Source organism: Anguilla rostrata, chromosome 2, assembly GCF_018555375.3.
Source record: "Anguilla rostrata isolate EN2019 chromosome 2, ASM1855537v3, whole genome shotgun sequence".
NCBI lineage: Eukaryota > Metazoa > Chordata > Actinopteri > Anguilliformes > Anguillidae > Anguilla > Anguilla rostrata.
The window spans coordinates 52,639,528-52,654,775 of record NC_057934.1 but is presented as its reverse complement, the minus strand read 5'-3'; the positions used below and the strand labels follow the sequence as shown (position 1 = coordinate 52,654,775).

General features: G+C 38.5%; 1 protein-coding gene across 3 annotated transcripts in view; it reads left to right on the top strand.

Moving 5' to 3' along the window:
• The window catches only part of myocd (myocardin), a 119,328-nt gene extending 106,489 nt beyond the window's left edge, over positions 1-12,839 (top strand). For 2 of the 3 annotated variants that reach the window (XM_064323059.1, XM_064323061.1), the window contains 8 exons: positions 2,082-2,210; positions 2,849-3,111; positions 3,493-3,646; positions 5,012-6,034; positions 6,362-6,508; positions 7,042-7,167; positions 7,759-7,816; positions 8,251-12,839. In XM_064323059.1, the coding sequence (XP_064179129.1) occupies positions 2,082-2,210; positions 2,849-3,111; positions 3,493-3,646; positions 5,012-6,034; positions 6,362-6,508; positions 7,042-7,167; positions 7,759-7,816; positions 8,251-8,813 (2,463 nt within the window). In that variant the 3' untranslated portion in view covers positions 8,814-12,839. Of the gene's footprint in view, positions 1-2,081; positions 2,211-2,839; positions 3,112-3,492; positions 3,647-5,011; positions 6,035-6,361; positions 6,509-7,041; positions 7,168-7,758; positions 7,817-8,250 lie in introns of all 3 variants that reach the window. The other variant, XM_064323060.1, reaches the window with a different exon arrangement.
• The last annotated feature ends 2,409 nt before the right edge of the window (positions 12,840-15,248 follow it).

Below are 15,248 nucleotides of genomic sequence, written 5' to 3'. Positions count from 1 at the left end.
TTAAGTCTAATTTGTATACATTTTTGTTTCACCGTGTTGAAATTACAGCACTTTTTATGCATAGTCCCCTCATTTAAGGGCACCATAATGAGTGCAGTACTTTGTTGCATAGCCTCTGCATGCAGTTACTTGCCCAAACCATAACACACTCACCCTGTTTCACAAGTGAAGGGCGGTGTTTTGGATCTCGGGCAGCTCCTTTTGGCCTCCACACTGTACTCTTGCCATCACTCCAAAAAAAATGGAATCTTAGCCTTATCTGTTTACAAGATCTTTTTCCAGTACTCTGTAGGGACTTTCAGGTACTTCTTAGCAAACTGTAACCTGATCATCCTGATTATGTGGCTAGCTAGTGGTTTGCATCTTGCAGTGCAGCCTCTGTAGTTCTGTCCACGCCCGCCTCCTGAAAAGAGTTTCTGATCTGTTGGACAGGTGTTTGGGGATTTTTTGTTTTTGATCTTTTTTGAATTCTCACCATATGGAGAGGTCTTCCTTGGCCTACCAGGTCCTTTGCGATTACTGAGCACACCAATGTTCTCTTTCTTCTTAATGATGTTCCATACAGTTGATTTTGGTGAGCATGGCCTATGTCTTTGCCTGTTGTTTTCTTATTTCCCAGCCTCATAATGGTTTTCTTGACTTTCTTTGGCGGAGGTCTGGTTCTTGTGTTGACAAATGCCAGTAACCGACTCTAAAGGCAATCAGAAGCCTAGAATCAAGCCTACATTACATTACATTACAGGCATTTAGCACTCGTTCTTATCCAGAGCTATTTACACATCGCATCCATTTATACAGCTGGATATATACTGAAGTGCAATGCAGATTAAGTACCTTGCTCAAGGGTACAACGGCAGTGTCCTACCCAGGAATTGAACCTATGACCTTTAGGTCAGTTACTTACCCATTATACTACACTGCCCAAACATTATGGTGCCCTGAAATATATATATAAATATATTTATTTATTTATTTATTTATTTATGCATTTATTTATTTATTTATTTATTTATTTTCTGGTAGGTATAAAACATTCCACCCTTTCTGTTTCAAAGGTAGTTACACTAAGTTAATTTGACAGTGATTGATTTGTTTTTATTCTCAGCTATTAGTTGCGTATGTAGCATAGGTTTTCAGGGAATGTCAGCCGTGGTGGATAAGATTTATTGAGAAGTATGCACTGAGTTGCACACTTTGAAAAATGTCATCTGAAGGTGGTGTTGTGCATGGGGACTTTAGGTGAGGTCTGCCCTCTGTGGCTATTAAGTGAATTGCAGTGTCCTGCAACAGCTCTTGTATGACCGTTAACCTGAATGTGACAGGTCCTTGGCTGATACCTGATCCCTGCATGCCAGTGCCTTTGTTACAGAGTGGATTTGGTACTGGACTCTTATTTTCCAGCTTGGCTCTAAACATTCCAAAGTATTGTTCATCGTGCGAGTACAGTGGCACGAGACTGCTAAACTATTATTGGCGTCACACGTGTCTGGGATGAAATGCAATGGAGCAAGTGAATCCACATGTCCCCTAAGCCCATTTCGTCAGTGCCAACTGAGAAATAACACTAAACCCTTAGACTAAGTAAAGCCTGCCATACTGTTCTTGAGATTTTTTTTAAAACATCTGTCTTCAATTAAAGCAATGAAGTAAGGCTTAAGTTTGAGTTCCTTATCAATGTCTTTGATGTTTACCTGATGGATGGTTTCTTCTGTGCTACAATCATGTTTAGGAAGGGCCTTAGTGATATTTTTCTTGCCAAATGAAAAGTAGAAGAATAGAACTTCCCAGAACAGTAATGTTATTGTTCTGGGTAAAATTACATAGCCATTTTATGAGTAGATTTTCAGCATTGCGTTTATTGGACTGATTTGCCTTCCTCAAATAACCTAAACTAATTGTTAAAATGTTAACATAAAACAGCAACAAAGTGTAAAGGTTTCATTCTGACATTTAATTTGGAAAGAGAATTAAATGGAACTTAATCATGGGACATGTTTTATAATTTTATTTCTGTGCGCTTTGTTCTGTATTTGCTCAATCACAGACTAATAGTGGCAATCCTCACTTTTATTATTTTACAGGGATTTCAAAACAGGGAGATAAATGGCCATATTTCTTCCCCTAATAATCAAACGAGCCAAGAAGAAAGCCAACCTATGATGAACAACAATGAACTGACCCCACCTGTACCTGTTCCCGCAGTTGTAAAGGTAAGGACTGGTTAACATCTTCTGGGTCAAATGCAGTGTAACAAATAACTCACAAGTGAATCATTCAGTACTGTAATTACTCACTGCAGTGTAATGAGCTTTGTTTAATAAAGAAGGGGTTTTAAACGAATGTGGGAGAGGCAGGTCTATTTTCAGTTATTTTACAGTGCTGCGAAAAAGTATTTGCCCCCTTCCCGATTTCCTCTATTATTGCTTATTTGTCACAATGAATGGTTTCAAATCTTTAGATAAAAGGTAATATTAGTCAAAGGAAAACTGAGTAAATACAAAACACATTTTTTAAATTATTATTTAATTTATTCACTAAATAATAATTTAAAAGTGTGTTTTGTGTTTACTCAGTTTCCCTTAGTTTAATTGCATTAAATCCCTTTGTGACAAATATGCAATAATAGAGGAAATCATGAAGGGGGCAAATACTGTTTCATGCACTGTATCAACAAGACCGATTTTTCTTGTATGATAGATACATGAATTGCATAGCTTCTGGACTCTACGTTATCATTTTATGTACACATATGTAATATGCCATATAAGCAGCAGTTTTGTAGCTGCATGTAGTTATAATTATTAACATATATTGTTTGGTCACATTTATGGTCCTGTTGATGGAGCAGTCAAAATCATCTGACAAAAACCGTCACAAAAAGCTGAAGGACACTAAGCCCAAGGTAAAGAAGCTCAAGTACCACCAGTACATTCCGCCAGACCAGAAAGCGGAGAAGTCGCCTCCCCCGATGGACTCGGCCTACGCCCGTCTCCTGCAGCAGCAGCAGCTGTTTCTGCAGCTGCAGATCCTCAGCCAGCAGAAACATCACCACCACTCCCAGCAGCGCCAGCAGAACTTCAGCTTCCAGCCACTGCACTCACTACCACACAAGTGAGTAACATTCAACGATCAAAAGCCACAAGTAGTACACACAGGTGTCCCTCTCCCAGATCCTCCATGCACTATTTCCCTGAGCTGGACAACTAGTGAAATATGGAGGGAAGTTTACTAGAATAGCATAGAACATGTTGTTTACCACATTGATGGTAGTGGCAGGTGTCAAGAGATGATACTTTTTGTTTTGTGCTCCCAGCATACTTTTTGACATAAAATTATTTAGTCCTTACAGCAGCTGTTTTCTCTCAAAAAATCTTTGCCATACTTGAGAGATGAGAACTGCAGTTTATCTTTATTTATTTTTGACCTTGATACAGAGACTAAAGGTTGTTCAGGCTGTAAAATGTAAATATTGTTTTGTTGCATAAACTCCAGGCAGTGCAATGAACAACTTGCAAGGAATGTGAATGCTTCCACAAGCACCGTGACCAGTAGTTCCTCATCTCCTGTGAAGACAACTTTTTCTGGACAAACCAGCATTTCACCAATGAAGCCAGGACCTTTACCCTCTAATCTGGATGATCTTAAAGTATGTACAATTCTGTTTATATTTTAGAATGCAGTAATATTATTGGTAATATTTAGACTTTCAAGCCAGAAGCTTGCCGGAGATTTCGAAGTATGTGTATCATCTACAGACACTAGGTCATCAGTAGGCCATTATAAACACAAATCTGAGCTTCTTTCCATTATATATGGTTTTCATAAATCATAAAATTCACAAGCACATATTTTGTACTGCAAGTAGAGGACTGAAGTTCTTTTAAAGGCATACTATGCAGGATTTCTTTCCTTGATTCACTCCTGTGTTTTCAATGAAAAATGTCTCCTTCTCCATTCTCAACCCCGCCTACACCCCCCAAGATGATGAAACTCACACAGCAACAAACTAGATATTTTGTTCTGGCTAGCTATGTAAAATAACATTGAAGACATTTCTTTCAAAAATACAGCAGTAGCTGCATTCATACCAGTCAGGCAGTCACAAATATGCCAAATTGCTCTTCTGACATATCCAATAGCAAAAATTCCCACTGTCATATGCAGCAAAGTTACAGGGTGGCTATATTTAGCTTAGTGCTGATGGAACAGACTTACACTAGCCACTCCTAGCACAGCAGCAGTGGTCTAGCCACTGCTAGTACAGCACTTACTGGTCTGTAATAGACAAACTGCAGTCATATCGGGGAAAAAATCCCTAAATTATATGGGATAATAGGCATTTCCGACTGGTGGGCTTGCCCATATTACCTAGCTAATGACCACTAGCTAGCCCATATGAGTCGAGAGAAGTGGATTGGAATCTTTTTCTCCAGCCTTAAGTTGTTATTTTATAAAATATCGGACCCGCAGCAAATTCTCATGCCATCACGGTTAGCCAGCTAATGTTACCATACATAACTGAATTTAGTTGGCTAATAACGGCAGCTACCTAACGTTACCAAACGCTGGCCAGCCACCTGGTTAGCTTTAGATTAGCTACCAAGGCGGCCATATCTTTTCAGCACTAACCCAGCTGAAAACACACCACTGTAGCCACGTTTCCTCTTCTTCTCCTTTATCTTATATTTCATCACATGCTTTTCAGATACAACCCACAAAGAAAAAAGGGCCACGCCAAGAAACATCCCAACCACTTTTTAGAATAATAAATACAAGCTGACAAACAATGACTGGGCAGAAATGAATGCAGACAATGATTGCAAGTGCATCATAGTAATGACTAAACATGGCTGTTCTGCAATATTTCCAAGATGAAAATCCTGCATACTGTAGTATGCCTTTAAAAAACTACAGATTGATCTTTTGATGTATTTATGATACATGTATTCTGTGTAACTCTGTATAAAACTGACTGTTTCTTATCCAGTGATATATTATGTGCCCCTGACAGGTGTCTGAGCTGAGACAGCAGCTGAGGATACGAGGCCTTCCTGTATCTGGCACTAAAACAGCACTCATAGAGAGGCTGCGGCCCTTCAAGAACCCCAACGCGAGTCCACCACCCAGCTCCAATGACATCACAACCGTTACCTTTCCAGTGACCCCCACTGGTTCTCTGTCGTCGTACCAGTCTTCAGGTTCAACGGGTACCAGTGGCTTCTACCCCTTCTGCAGCACCAGTACAACGCCACCCATTTCACCGGCCTCATCTGACCTCTCGGTCAGCGGGTCGCTGCCAGACAGCTTCAGCGACGTCACCATGTCCTCCCCCCAGTTCGGCCTGCAGCCCTCCCCGTCCCACCTGAGCGCAGACGAGGGGCTGGCAGCCAGTCTGAACGGGAGCTGTCTGCAGGGGGAGGCCGAGGGCCTGGATGCGGAGAAGGACAAGATGCTGGTGGAGAAGCAGAAGGTGATCGAGGAGCTGACCTGGAAGCTACACCAGGAGCAGCGGCAGGTGGAGGAGCTGAAGATGCAGCTGCACAAGAGGAAGCACAGCCACAGCCAGCAGGATCTGCAGGCCTCTCCCCAGCAGCAGCACCACCTGCAGGCTTCACCCAAGCACCAGCACCATCTGCAGCCTCCGCCCCAGCAGCAGCATTTCTTCGGCGTGTCCATCAAGCAGGAGCACGTGGCCTCCAGCTGCCCCCTGTCCTCGAAGCAGCTGAAGAGCTCTCCCAGCAGCTGTATGGAGAGCCTGGGCCACGGCGGGCCACCCTCCCTGCCCGGCCTGGCAGGCCCTCGCTGCCTGGACCCCTCGGCCGGGGGCAGCCCCTCCACGCTGTCTGCCTTCCTCAGCCCTCAGTGTTCCCCTCAACACTCCCCTATCGCTAAGGCAGCTGGGAGCCCACAACACAACAGCCTGCCCTCTTCCCCCCACAACCCCTACCTGCTGTCCATCTCTTCAGGCACGCTCGGTGCGGAGAGCCAGAGCCACTCTCCACAACAGACCGGTGGCAGGCCACAGGCAGCACAGGTACCTGCGCTCTCCCCAAAGACTAAGATTTACACCAGAGAAAATCACACGACCAGCAATAACCTGTCTGTTTACTTAGAGGATGGTTTCAGATGTCACAGTATTGACACTGATACTTTATTATTAGTTGAGGTAGAGGAACTGATCAGTTGCACTTATGGAGTATCTATGACTGTATAGCTTTTTGAAGTATTTTCATTTAATAATAATCTTGTCTTAATAGTAATGTAAAGTACTGTAAAGATGCAAATGCCAATTTAATTCAACTGGTATGATTTATAATTTATAATCTTACAATTGAAAATGAAAAAAATGTTTGATTTACAGACCCAGCAGAAGAACATTGGCCAGCCTGTGAACTGCTCCTACTCACCCGAACAAAGGAGTTTACAGCCACTGTTCCCCATTTCTGCCAACAGTGGCTTTAACCACAGGGATCACTCAAAAGCAAAGAACTCAAATATGCAACAGAAGGTACGTTTCTATAAAATACAGCACTGAGGAAACAATCACATAGCAATGATCAGCTGACATAATTAATTCTTCTCATCGTCATCTATACCAAGAATATGTGCCCAGGGAAGTATACCAGCCATCACATCACTGTTTTCTGCTTTTCTTTAATTCAGCACCTTTTCCTAAGCCTGTTGGGGTGGATTACTGGGTGACACTGGACAATAAACGTATTTTACTTCTGAAACGGCTTCAATCTTTGGAGCCTTCCAGCTGAAATTCTCCAGACGCACAGTCACATACAGTCCACCCTCACATCTCCTCTTTGTTATTCTGCTGTTTCTTGTTATCAGGCAGCAAGAATTTGAAAAAGCAGTCATAGGAAACCCCTCAAAATGACTGGGTCAAATCTGTAAACAGATACAAATGCACTTTCTTATTTAACAAAAAAGTTCATACTACAGTTACAGACACCACATGCAGCTTTCCGGCTCCTTTTGAGTTCCCTTCTGTGAGCAAAAAGCGTAACGTCTTTGATCTATTTCTTCATGTAGATGGCAATATTACACTCTCCCCGGCACGTGGGTCAAAAGTTTCCCATCTCCTCTGCTACCTGCTGTAGCTCAGATTCTGCATCAAAGATAAAACGGCCCCCCTGCTATGAAGATGCAGTAAAGCAGGTAAACTAAATTCAGCATTCAGCATAAAACAATCCAGAAAACAAGATGCTCCTTTCTTCATTCGAGTCCTGCGACTAGTGGCTGGCCTGGAATCTTTTCAGCTTTACCTCTCCCGCACTGCTCACTCGTTTGCTTTCCCTTGCATTCTACTCCTGCTCTTCTTTTTATATAATCCCTTGTACATGTTCGGATTTCAGACAATCTTGTGTCAATGACTTACTTGAATCACTTGTAGTCCTGGTCATATTGGGCGACCTGTGAAATGGGAATACTATAACACCAATATGGTATCCATGCTAGGACATCCCTAACATTAAATCCTAAATTTTAATGGGAAGAGCAATATCAATATATAAATATTATGCTTGATGTTAAACTCTGTGCTAAACCTGTTTCTTAAACAATGCTAATTTATGACATGTTACATAACATTAAATTAACTTATACCAGACTGTAAATCCTTTGCCTGCATAGAGAATGATCAGTCTTAAATTCCAGTAAATTTACTCATGTTTGTAAATGAAATTAGTAATTATAAAGGAAAACAATGAAATCTGAAAAGTGTCCAATGTACTCTTATTCAAATTTCAGCAGTTGACCAGAAGCCAACAGATGGATGAACTTCTTGATGTGCTTATTGAAAGTGGAGGTGAGTACAACCTAAAGGCTAATATGAATGACTGTTTAATCCAGCAGTTTATGTGCATGCTGGTACAGTAAAATAGCATACAAAAAAGTGATACAGAAAAAAATGTTTTTCAGCCAAATAAGGTTTTTTGAAGAAGTAGTCTTGTTATTGGGACTGACCAATATAAATGTAGAGAAGCAAACCTCCTGGTTGTTTTGAGGAACTACAGCATTTCTTCATGATTGAGTAATGTTTGGGTCTCTGTGGTGCATGAATTATTGCCTCATAAATGAAAACAGTTTGGGCTCGACAGCCGAAAGGGGTGCTTTCCCGATTGCCTACAGCACGTTTGACGCAGGGATTTTTCTTTCCAAATTGAAGAACATCCAGATTTCACTCCTTTTTGGACATTAAATCACAACCTGTGCTGTGATTTTTTTCCCCTTCTTTTCAAGAAATGCCAGCTAACGCCAAAGAAGACAGGCCCTGTGTAACCAAAGTTGTGCCTCACATTACAGTTTCGTCAGGAAGCTCCAGCATCCCAGTCCCCAGATTCCACAGGCACTATGAGCACTTGTCCCCATCCCAGCTCTCCTACGAACATGGAACCGGCAATGGGGATGGCCACCTGGAGGCCTTGTTGAACAGTCCCATGGGCAGAGTGGGCGAGATCGTGATCCACAAGATGGCCTCTGAGGAAGGGCATGTGGAGGACACAGGGGAAGGCTTTGCAGCTGCCCGCCAAGAGAAACTGCTCAACAACCGTGAAATGATGGACACGCCGGTGTCCCCAATGGATGCCAGGGTGTCTTCAGTCAATGAGGGCCAGGGGCTCAGTATGACTTTCACAGAGTCACCATGGGAAACCATGGAGTGGTTGGATCTCACCCCCCCGAGTTCTGCAACAGGGTTCAGCTCCATCCCCCCAGCTGGGCCCAGCATCTTCAACACGGAATTCCTGGACGTTTCAGATATCAACTTGAATTCGGCCATGGACCTTCACTTAGAGCAGTGGTGAACGGGAAGCACTAAGCACCAAAACAGAGCAGCCACTCACAGACATAGTTAAGAGTCACAAATGTATTTTTACTGTACATCCTGATATTTTTATAAAAATGTACTGGCATAGAACAACAGCAGGGGCTTTTAGAATATCTTTGCCTTTCTGGACATGATGCACACAATTAAAGTGGGCAGTCAGAAGTTACATAAACAGTTACATAGTTACAAGTTACATATGTATTTTAAAAGATTCTCAGCAAAAAATCTAGCAAAAATTAAATTACGCCTACGTTGGACAACTATGCTCAGTTGCAACAAACAGCGTTCACTATGCAATTAGTTTTGGTCAAAAAAAACTTGAAAAGCCACATTTCAGTATTATGACTGCATGCTGAGGAAAGAATGCATTTAGTTTACTGGAAACAAAAACTTTAAACTGAAAAGAAGATGTCTTTATTTTGGTTTTCGTATTGGCAAGAGAAATACAAATTTTCAATGGTATGAAGATTTTTGTAAATAGATTATTATTGACATTTGTAAAAAATAAAATAAAATAAAAAACAAGCCAAAAAAAAAAAAACAACAAACCTATTAGACAAGTAAAAGTATGCATTTTAGTTAGCAAGGTGACTCAGAGCACTTCAGCTGAATTCTCACAGTATACAAATGGTACTTTTGTACTTTGTAAATATGAGAATGTTCACATTGCACATTGAGTAGTGTAGTAAAAGGTTGTCACTTTGTATTTTCATAGTGTTTATTTGATGGAATAGCATTTTGATTGCCCTTCCATGCAAGTATTTTATCACTTTTTTATTCTTTTTGCTTGAAGCTTGAATATATTTATTTGCTACACTGCAGTTGGACTAAAGTGTATAGAAAACACATATATTTTATCAACACTGAGCTTTTTGTATTGTCACTGTTCTAGAACAAAACAGGCAATATCCTCACTATGTAAAAAAAATGACTGTGGAGAATCCAGAATAAGAAATGTGGGCCACCAGTTTCAGTTGTCAACACATTCAAAAATATTTAAGGATGGGTTTTTTAAATTATTATTTTCACTGAAAAGTCATTAGTTTGAATGAAATTTGCCATGTGTAACAAAAATGTGTTGAAGCAGACCAAAAGATAATGGAGATCACAGATTGACACAATAATGCAGGGAGATGGAGTCCTTTGTCAAACACTGTGTAATGATCGGATGACTTTATGTTCCTACCATTACATATGATTCATTGGTCTTAACCTGTATGTCAATTTAAAGAAATTTTGAAATGCTTTTAATTGTGCCTGGAACTACTCGAATTGTGACTGCCATTACATCCTGGGATCAAATTTTGTCTACAGTTTTGATGTGATTTTTATATTTGATACTGACTAGTTCTCCATCTTCTTTTAGCCAAGTATCTTATAAGAAAATACTTCTCATATGTATTTATTATTTTCTATATTAGTATTTATATGACATTCCTATATGAAAAATTGGATTATTGGTGATCTTCAAAACCTGAAACCTGCCATTTTAACCTCCCCACATTTATTCTTAAAGGTTCACTTGAAAATCATACTTTTATAGACATACCAAATCAATTATTTATAGAGTATATTTTTCTAAAAATCAGGTTTCTTGGTCAAAAGCTATGCCAGCCTTACCAGCACTTGTAAGAAACTCCTCTGTATGGTCTTGTTTTTGCAGGTTTAAATCAATGGTATGCACACTCCCTGAATTAACTGGTACTATGTGACAACTAAATGGTTTCATTCACCACCAGGTAACATTTTGAAATCATTTCATAAGCTGGGATGATTTCCATTGTTAATGGGGGGAGAATGGGATTTTGTAGTTATAAGCAGTATAATACTGTTAATCCACTTGTTTGCTAAAATGGTTTCAAAGACTATATTTAGATAGGATAGATTGTGTGATCACTTTATCCAGGCAAACAAAACGTAAAATAAAATGGTAGTCGCACAGTAGTTTGGTCCAAATGCATATCCCTTAAATTTCTGATCACAGCTACAAAACATCACAAATAAACAATGAAAACCTAGGATGAACTTATCAATGAATTTATTTTTATTCAACAAGATTCACTCTTTTCAATCCATAGGACCTTTGCAAATGCAAATATATGCATCTTAAACTCCAAAAATACATAGTGCCCTAAAAGCAAAACTATTAACGTTATATTGGTATCAATTTCTTACTGTACCATGTGTACATGCATGTAATTGTTTGTCAGTCAGACCAATAGCTCTGAATTATTTTCTTTAACACTGTAATGGTGTAAACTGATTAGGAGCTCAAGACATTTTTTTCATCTGAATTCCATTAAAGTGTTTTAAAAGAACTGACCTTTCGTTAAGGAAAAAAATCTAACCATAAACCCCTTTTCCCATTCATTTTGATTAAAGAAATTGTAAGTGGAACATTTGTAATTGGAAGCTGTTTTGGCTGGTTCTTATAATTGAAGTGCAACATTACACAGACCCAGAACATACTATATCACACTGCATTATGTGTGAAACAAATCACTAACACCAATCACAAGCCTCTAAACCTCTTAGACACACAGCATATGAATTGAAACCATGAACTCCGTTGAATCTCTTATAAGATGAAAATCTACTTTGTTATAATGCCCAAAATACTTCTGGTATAGCTTCATTTTACTATGTTGGAACCCTCTGTAGAATAGATATATTTATCATAAGCTAATGCGTTATCCAATACTCGTTTCATTGACACAAGGGTAAGGGACATTTTCTCATTTTCAAAAAGTGCCTTTGACCTTCCAAATGCAAGGTTTACAAACACAACCATCTCTGATATCTATAATGCTTTAAAAAAACCTTTAATCTACATTCTTAAAAAAAGAACAATGTGTTACATATAAATGAGTCTATCTATTAAAAATTTTAAAATAAGAAATCAGTTAAAAGTGAATACGAAATTTCAATCAAGTGCCAAGACTGAAACATTTTAAAAATCTAAATTGTATGAAGCAGTGTGGTTATATGCAGTGTATGGAATGTTCAGACGTTTTGTATGTACAGCGTCTTTGTACAAGGCTTGACTGAAGTCGTATGGTTTGCAGGCCTCCTCTGCAAAAGAGACCACAGGTCTCAGTAGGGCAACCTGCTTAAAGGTTTTAAAAATGAAGTATCATAGGCTTTGGTAAACTTGTTTCAGGAGAAAATGTAACTAAGGGAAGGAGAGTGTCATGCAGTTTTTGGGTGATATTTGGATATGGTTCTGTTCTGATATTGTACATTGCTGTATAGATTTAAAGTGCAGTCTTACATTCAGAACAAATCTATTAAAAATGACACACCCTTTTGGGTTTCCTTTTTCACATATATGTCACACTACATGTCTTTCTGTGGAAAAAATGTGTCTTTTGTAAACCCCAGAGAATTGAGGATGCCTCAGGGTAAATGTCATATTTGATTATTCAGATATTGACTTTTTGCAATGGGAGCAAATGCTTATCTTATATGTTGTGAAGCTAAATCTATAATGTGGTTATGAGTAACATGTTTTTTGATTTTGAACAGGCCTGTGAATATTTTTGCAAAATGCCACTATCACTCCAAGTTAGGCTTTCTTTGCCAGTTCTAGGTTTTATTTACGTGAATTTCATTAACAATGAGATTAAAAGTAACAACACTTTACCTTCTCACTTCAAAGAGGCTAACTGGCCGAACAGGATATACAGCAGCTTTACTGAGGCACTTTCAAGAAGTCATAATGTAGTGTTCTGCTTCTTACCTTTAAAACTGTTGATACACATTCTTGGATAATGAATAGCAACTGTGATATACCCTTACAGAGAATATACCTTGTATAACTTGTAATAAATTGTTGTAAGGACAGGATTACACAATCTTCTGAGATGAACCAAGGAATAAATCTGACAGAAAGCTTTCTTGTTGCTTGGCCACTGAACTGTTTTTGAATGTAAACATCCTCAGTATTTGTCTACACCACTGTATTATTGTAGATGAAAAGACAATAAATTTAAACACAATTTCATTTCTATATGGTGTGTCTTTCTTTAGAATCAATGTAAATGTGTACACCTACATAATGTGTAGACCAATTAATGTTGAATGTTGAAGACCAATTAATTTGTCAGGATACACTCTTTTTTCAGTTATGTTAGGCCGGATACAACATTAAATTACATTACATTACATTTATTTAGCAGATGCTTTTATCCAAAGAAAATCAGTGTTCTACTTGACTGCATGTTTGATTACTAAGATTATGTTTTTGAGTTAGTTAATGGCAATGACACAACCCTTGCTAAGCAAATCCTGCTTCCTAGGACAACAAACAGTAAATGGCTAAATGCATATTGTATCAGTTAAATTAACTAGCTACAGTAGTTAATCTGACTGAAATTAGGATTCAGAGGACAGGTATAAATTTAGACATTTTTCAAGTCTTTCAGTGGGAGCTGAACTAGTTATGCCTATAATTTACAGATCTAGTATATATGTATTTTAAAGATATCTGTACATAAAATATTCATATGCAGAACATGGATATATAGTGGGACTTGGACTTACAGCTTTAAAAAGACAATTGTAATCAATCCTGATTTTGTTCATATGATCTTAAGATTCACGATCATTAATATGAAAACATATCCTTGTTGGGCACCGGAGTATGTGGAAAAGTTCATGCTCAATTAAAATGAAATGAACAGTATATTTTATTTTGACTTGTTTTTCTCCTGTATGATGTGCCAAAAATGGTGCCATTGTCTCAATACTATATAACAATGAACAGAGGAGCAAACAATTCCCAGATGGAAACAGTATTCAAACACAATGTCAAGGAAGAAAACTACACTTGTGATGTTCTCAAAGCCTGTACTGCCATCTGCATTTCACTGGAATCATTACAGTTTATCAATAATAATAATAATAATAATAATAATAAGGGCGGCACAGTGGTGCAGTGGGTAGCACTGTCGCCTCACAGTAAGAAGGTCATGGGTTTTAATCTCGGCTTGGGGCATTTCTGTGTGGAGCTTTCATGTTCTCCCTGTGTCCGTGTGGGTTTCCTCTGGGTACTCTGGTTTCCTCCCACAGTCCAAAAACATGCAGATAGGCCAGTTGGAGACTCTAAATTGCCCATAGGTATGAATGCGTGAGTGAATGATGTGTGCGCCCTGCGACAGATTGGTGGCCTGTCCAGGGTGTATTCCTGCCTCTCGCCCAATGCACGCTGGTATAGGCTCCAGCACCCCCCACGACCCTGCTCAGGATAAGCAGGTATAGACAATGGATGGATAATAATAATAATAATAATAATAATAAACAAATAATTAAAATCATTGTAGTGGTCTACAAATAAGTCTCTTGATGTTTTTAATAAGTTTACCTAATAGAATATCAACAATGAAAAAGAACAAATGTAAACTAAAGGTAATCTAAAGGCCACCCAATGGCTGAATTATGTCATCAGCAAGGCATGCTCAAGCTTGTCACATCAGATTACTTACAAACATTAGGCTGCAATCACTATTTCATTTAGACTTTAAAATATTTTTAAATTAAATTATTTCTGCTGTAAAATCACTGACTGCCCCAGTATTGGGATCCGTCTTATGCTATTTTACTCTGAGCAGTTAGAGAAAGCATTGAATTTCAGCAGAAATTGCAATGAAATAGAGACAAGTTGCTGTCCATTGGCATTATAATGTAATAAAACAGTTTATTAGATTTACTGGTCTCCTACAATAAATCAAAGCCATATGGATCTACGGACCAAATACTTTATAATTCTTACGGCTTAGTACTAGATTTGAATTGTTTTAGACTTAATGTGTGAGGTAAATGGAAGAAGTAGACTACTGCTTTGCAGAAAATAACTTTCCTTACAGTGAACTGTTTGGCTCATACTTATTAAAATAGCAATGGAATGTATTTAAAAAATAAACAAATAAAAAGCTTTCAGAAAATAAGTAGTGCAAATCTTTAAAAGTACAGTATACATTGGCATATACTAGCCTGTATTAAATCAATATATGTCCTTGGTCAAAGTAACTGTAAATGAATGAATGAATGAATGAATGAATGAAAAATCTGAATGAATTTAATCGTAAATTAAGGACAAATCTGGAATGATGCCAGTGCCAGTTTCTCTTGGCCTTGGAAATTCTATCCTAATCATTTATAGACTAACTAATTTAAGTCTATTACCATCATATATTTTCATAGAATGCAGGTAGATTACAGATTGTGGAAAAAATTGTGCAATTTTAATTTAATATATATTTTGCCCAGAGGCATTACTTACCAGACTAGCATAGTTCCTCATTCCGACTTATAAACATAAAAACATCTATAATGATACAGAAAAGCTGACATCATTGAGAGAGTGTAAATTACAGGGAAATCACCACCATTTCCATAATGTTGACATGAACAG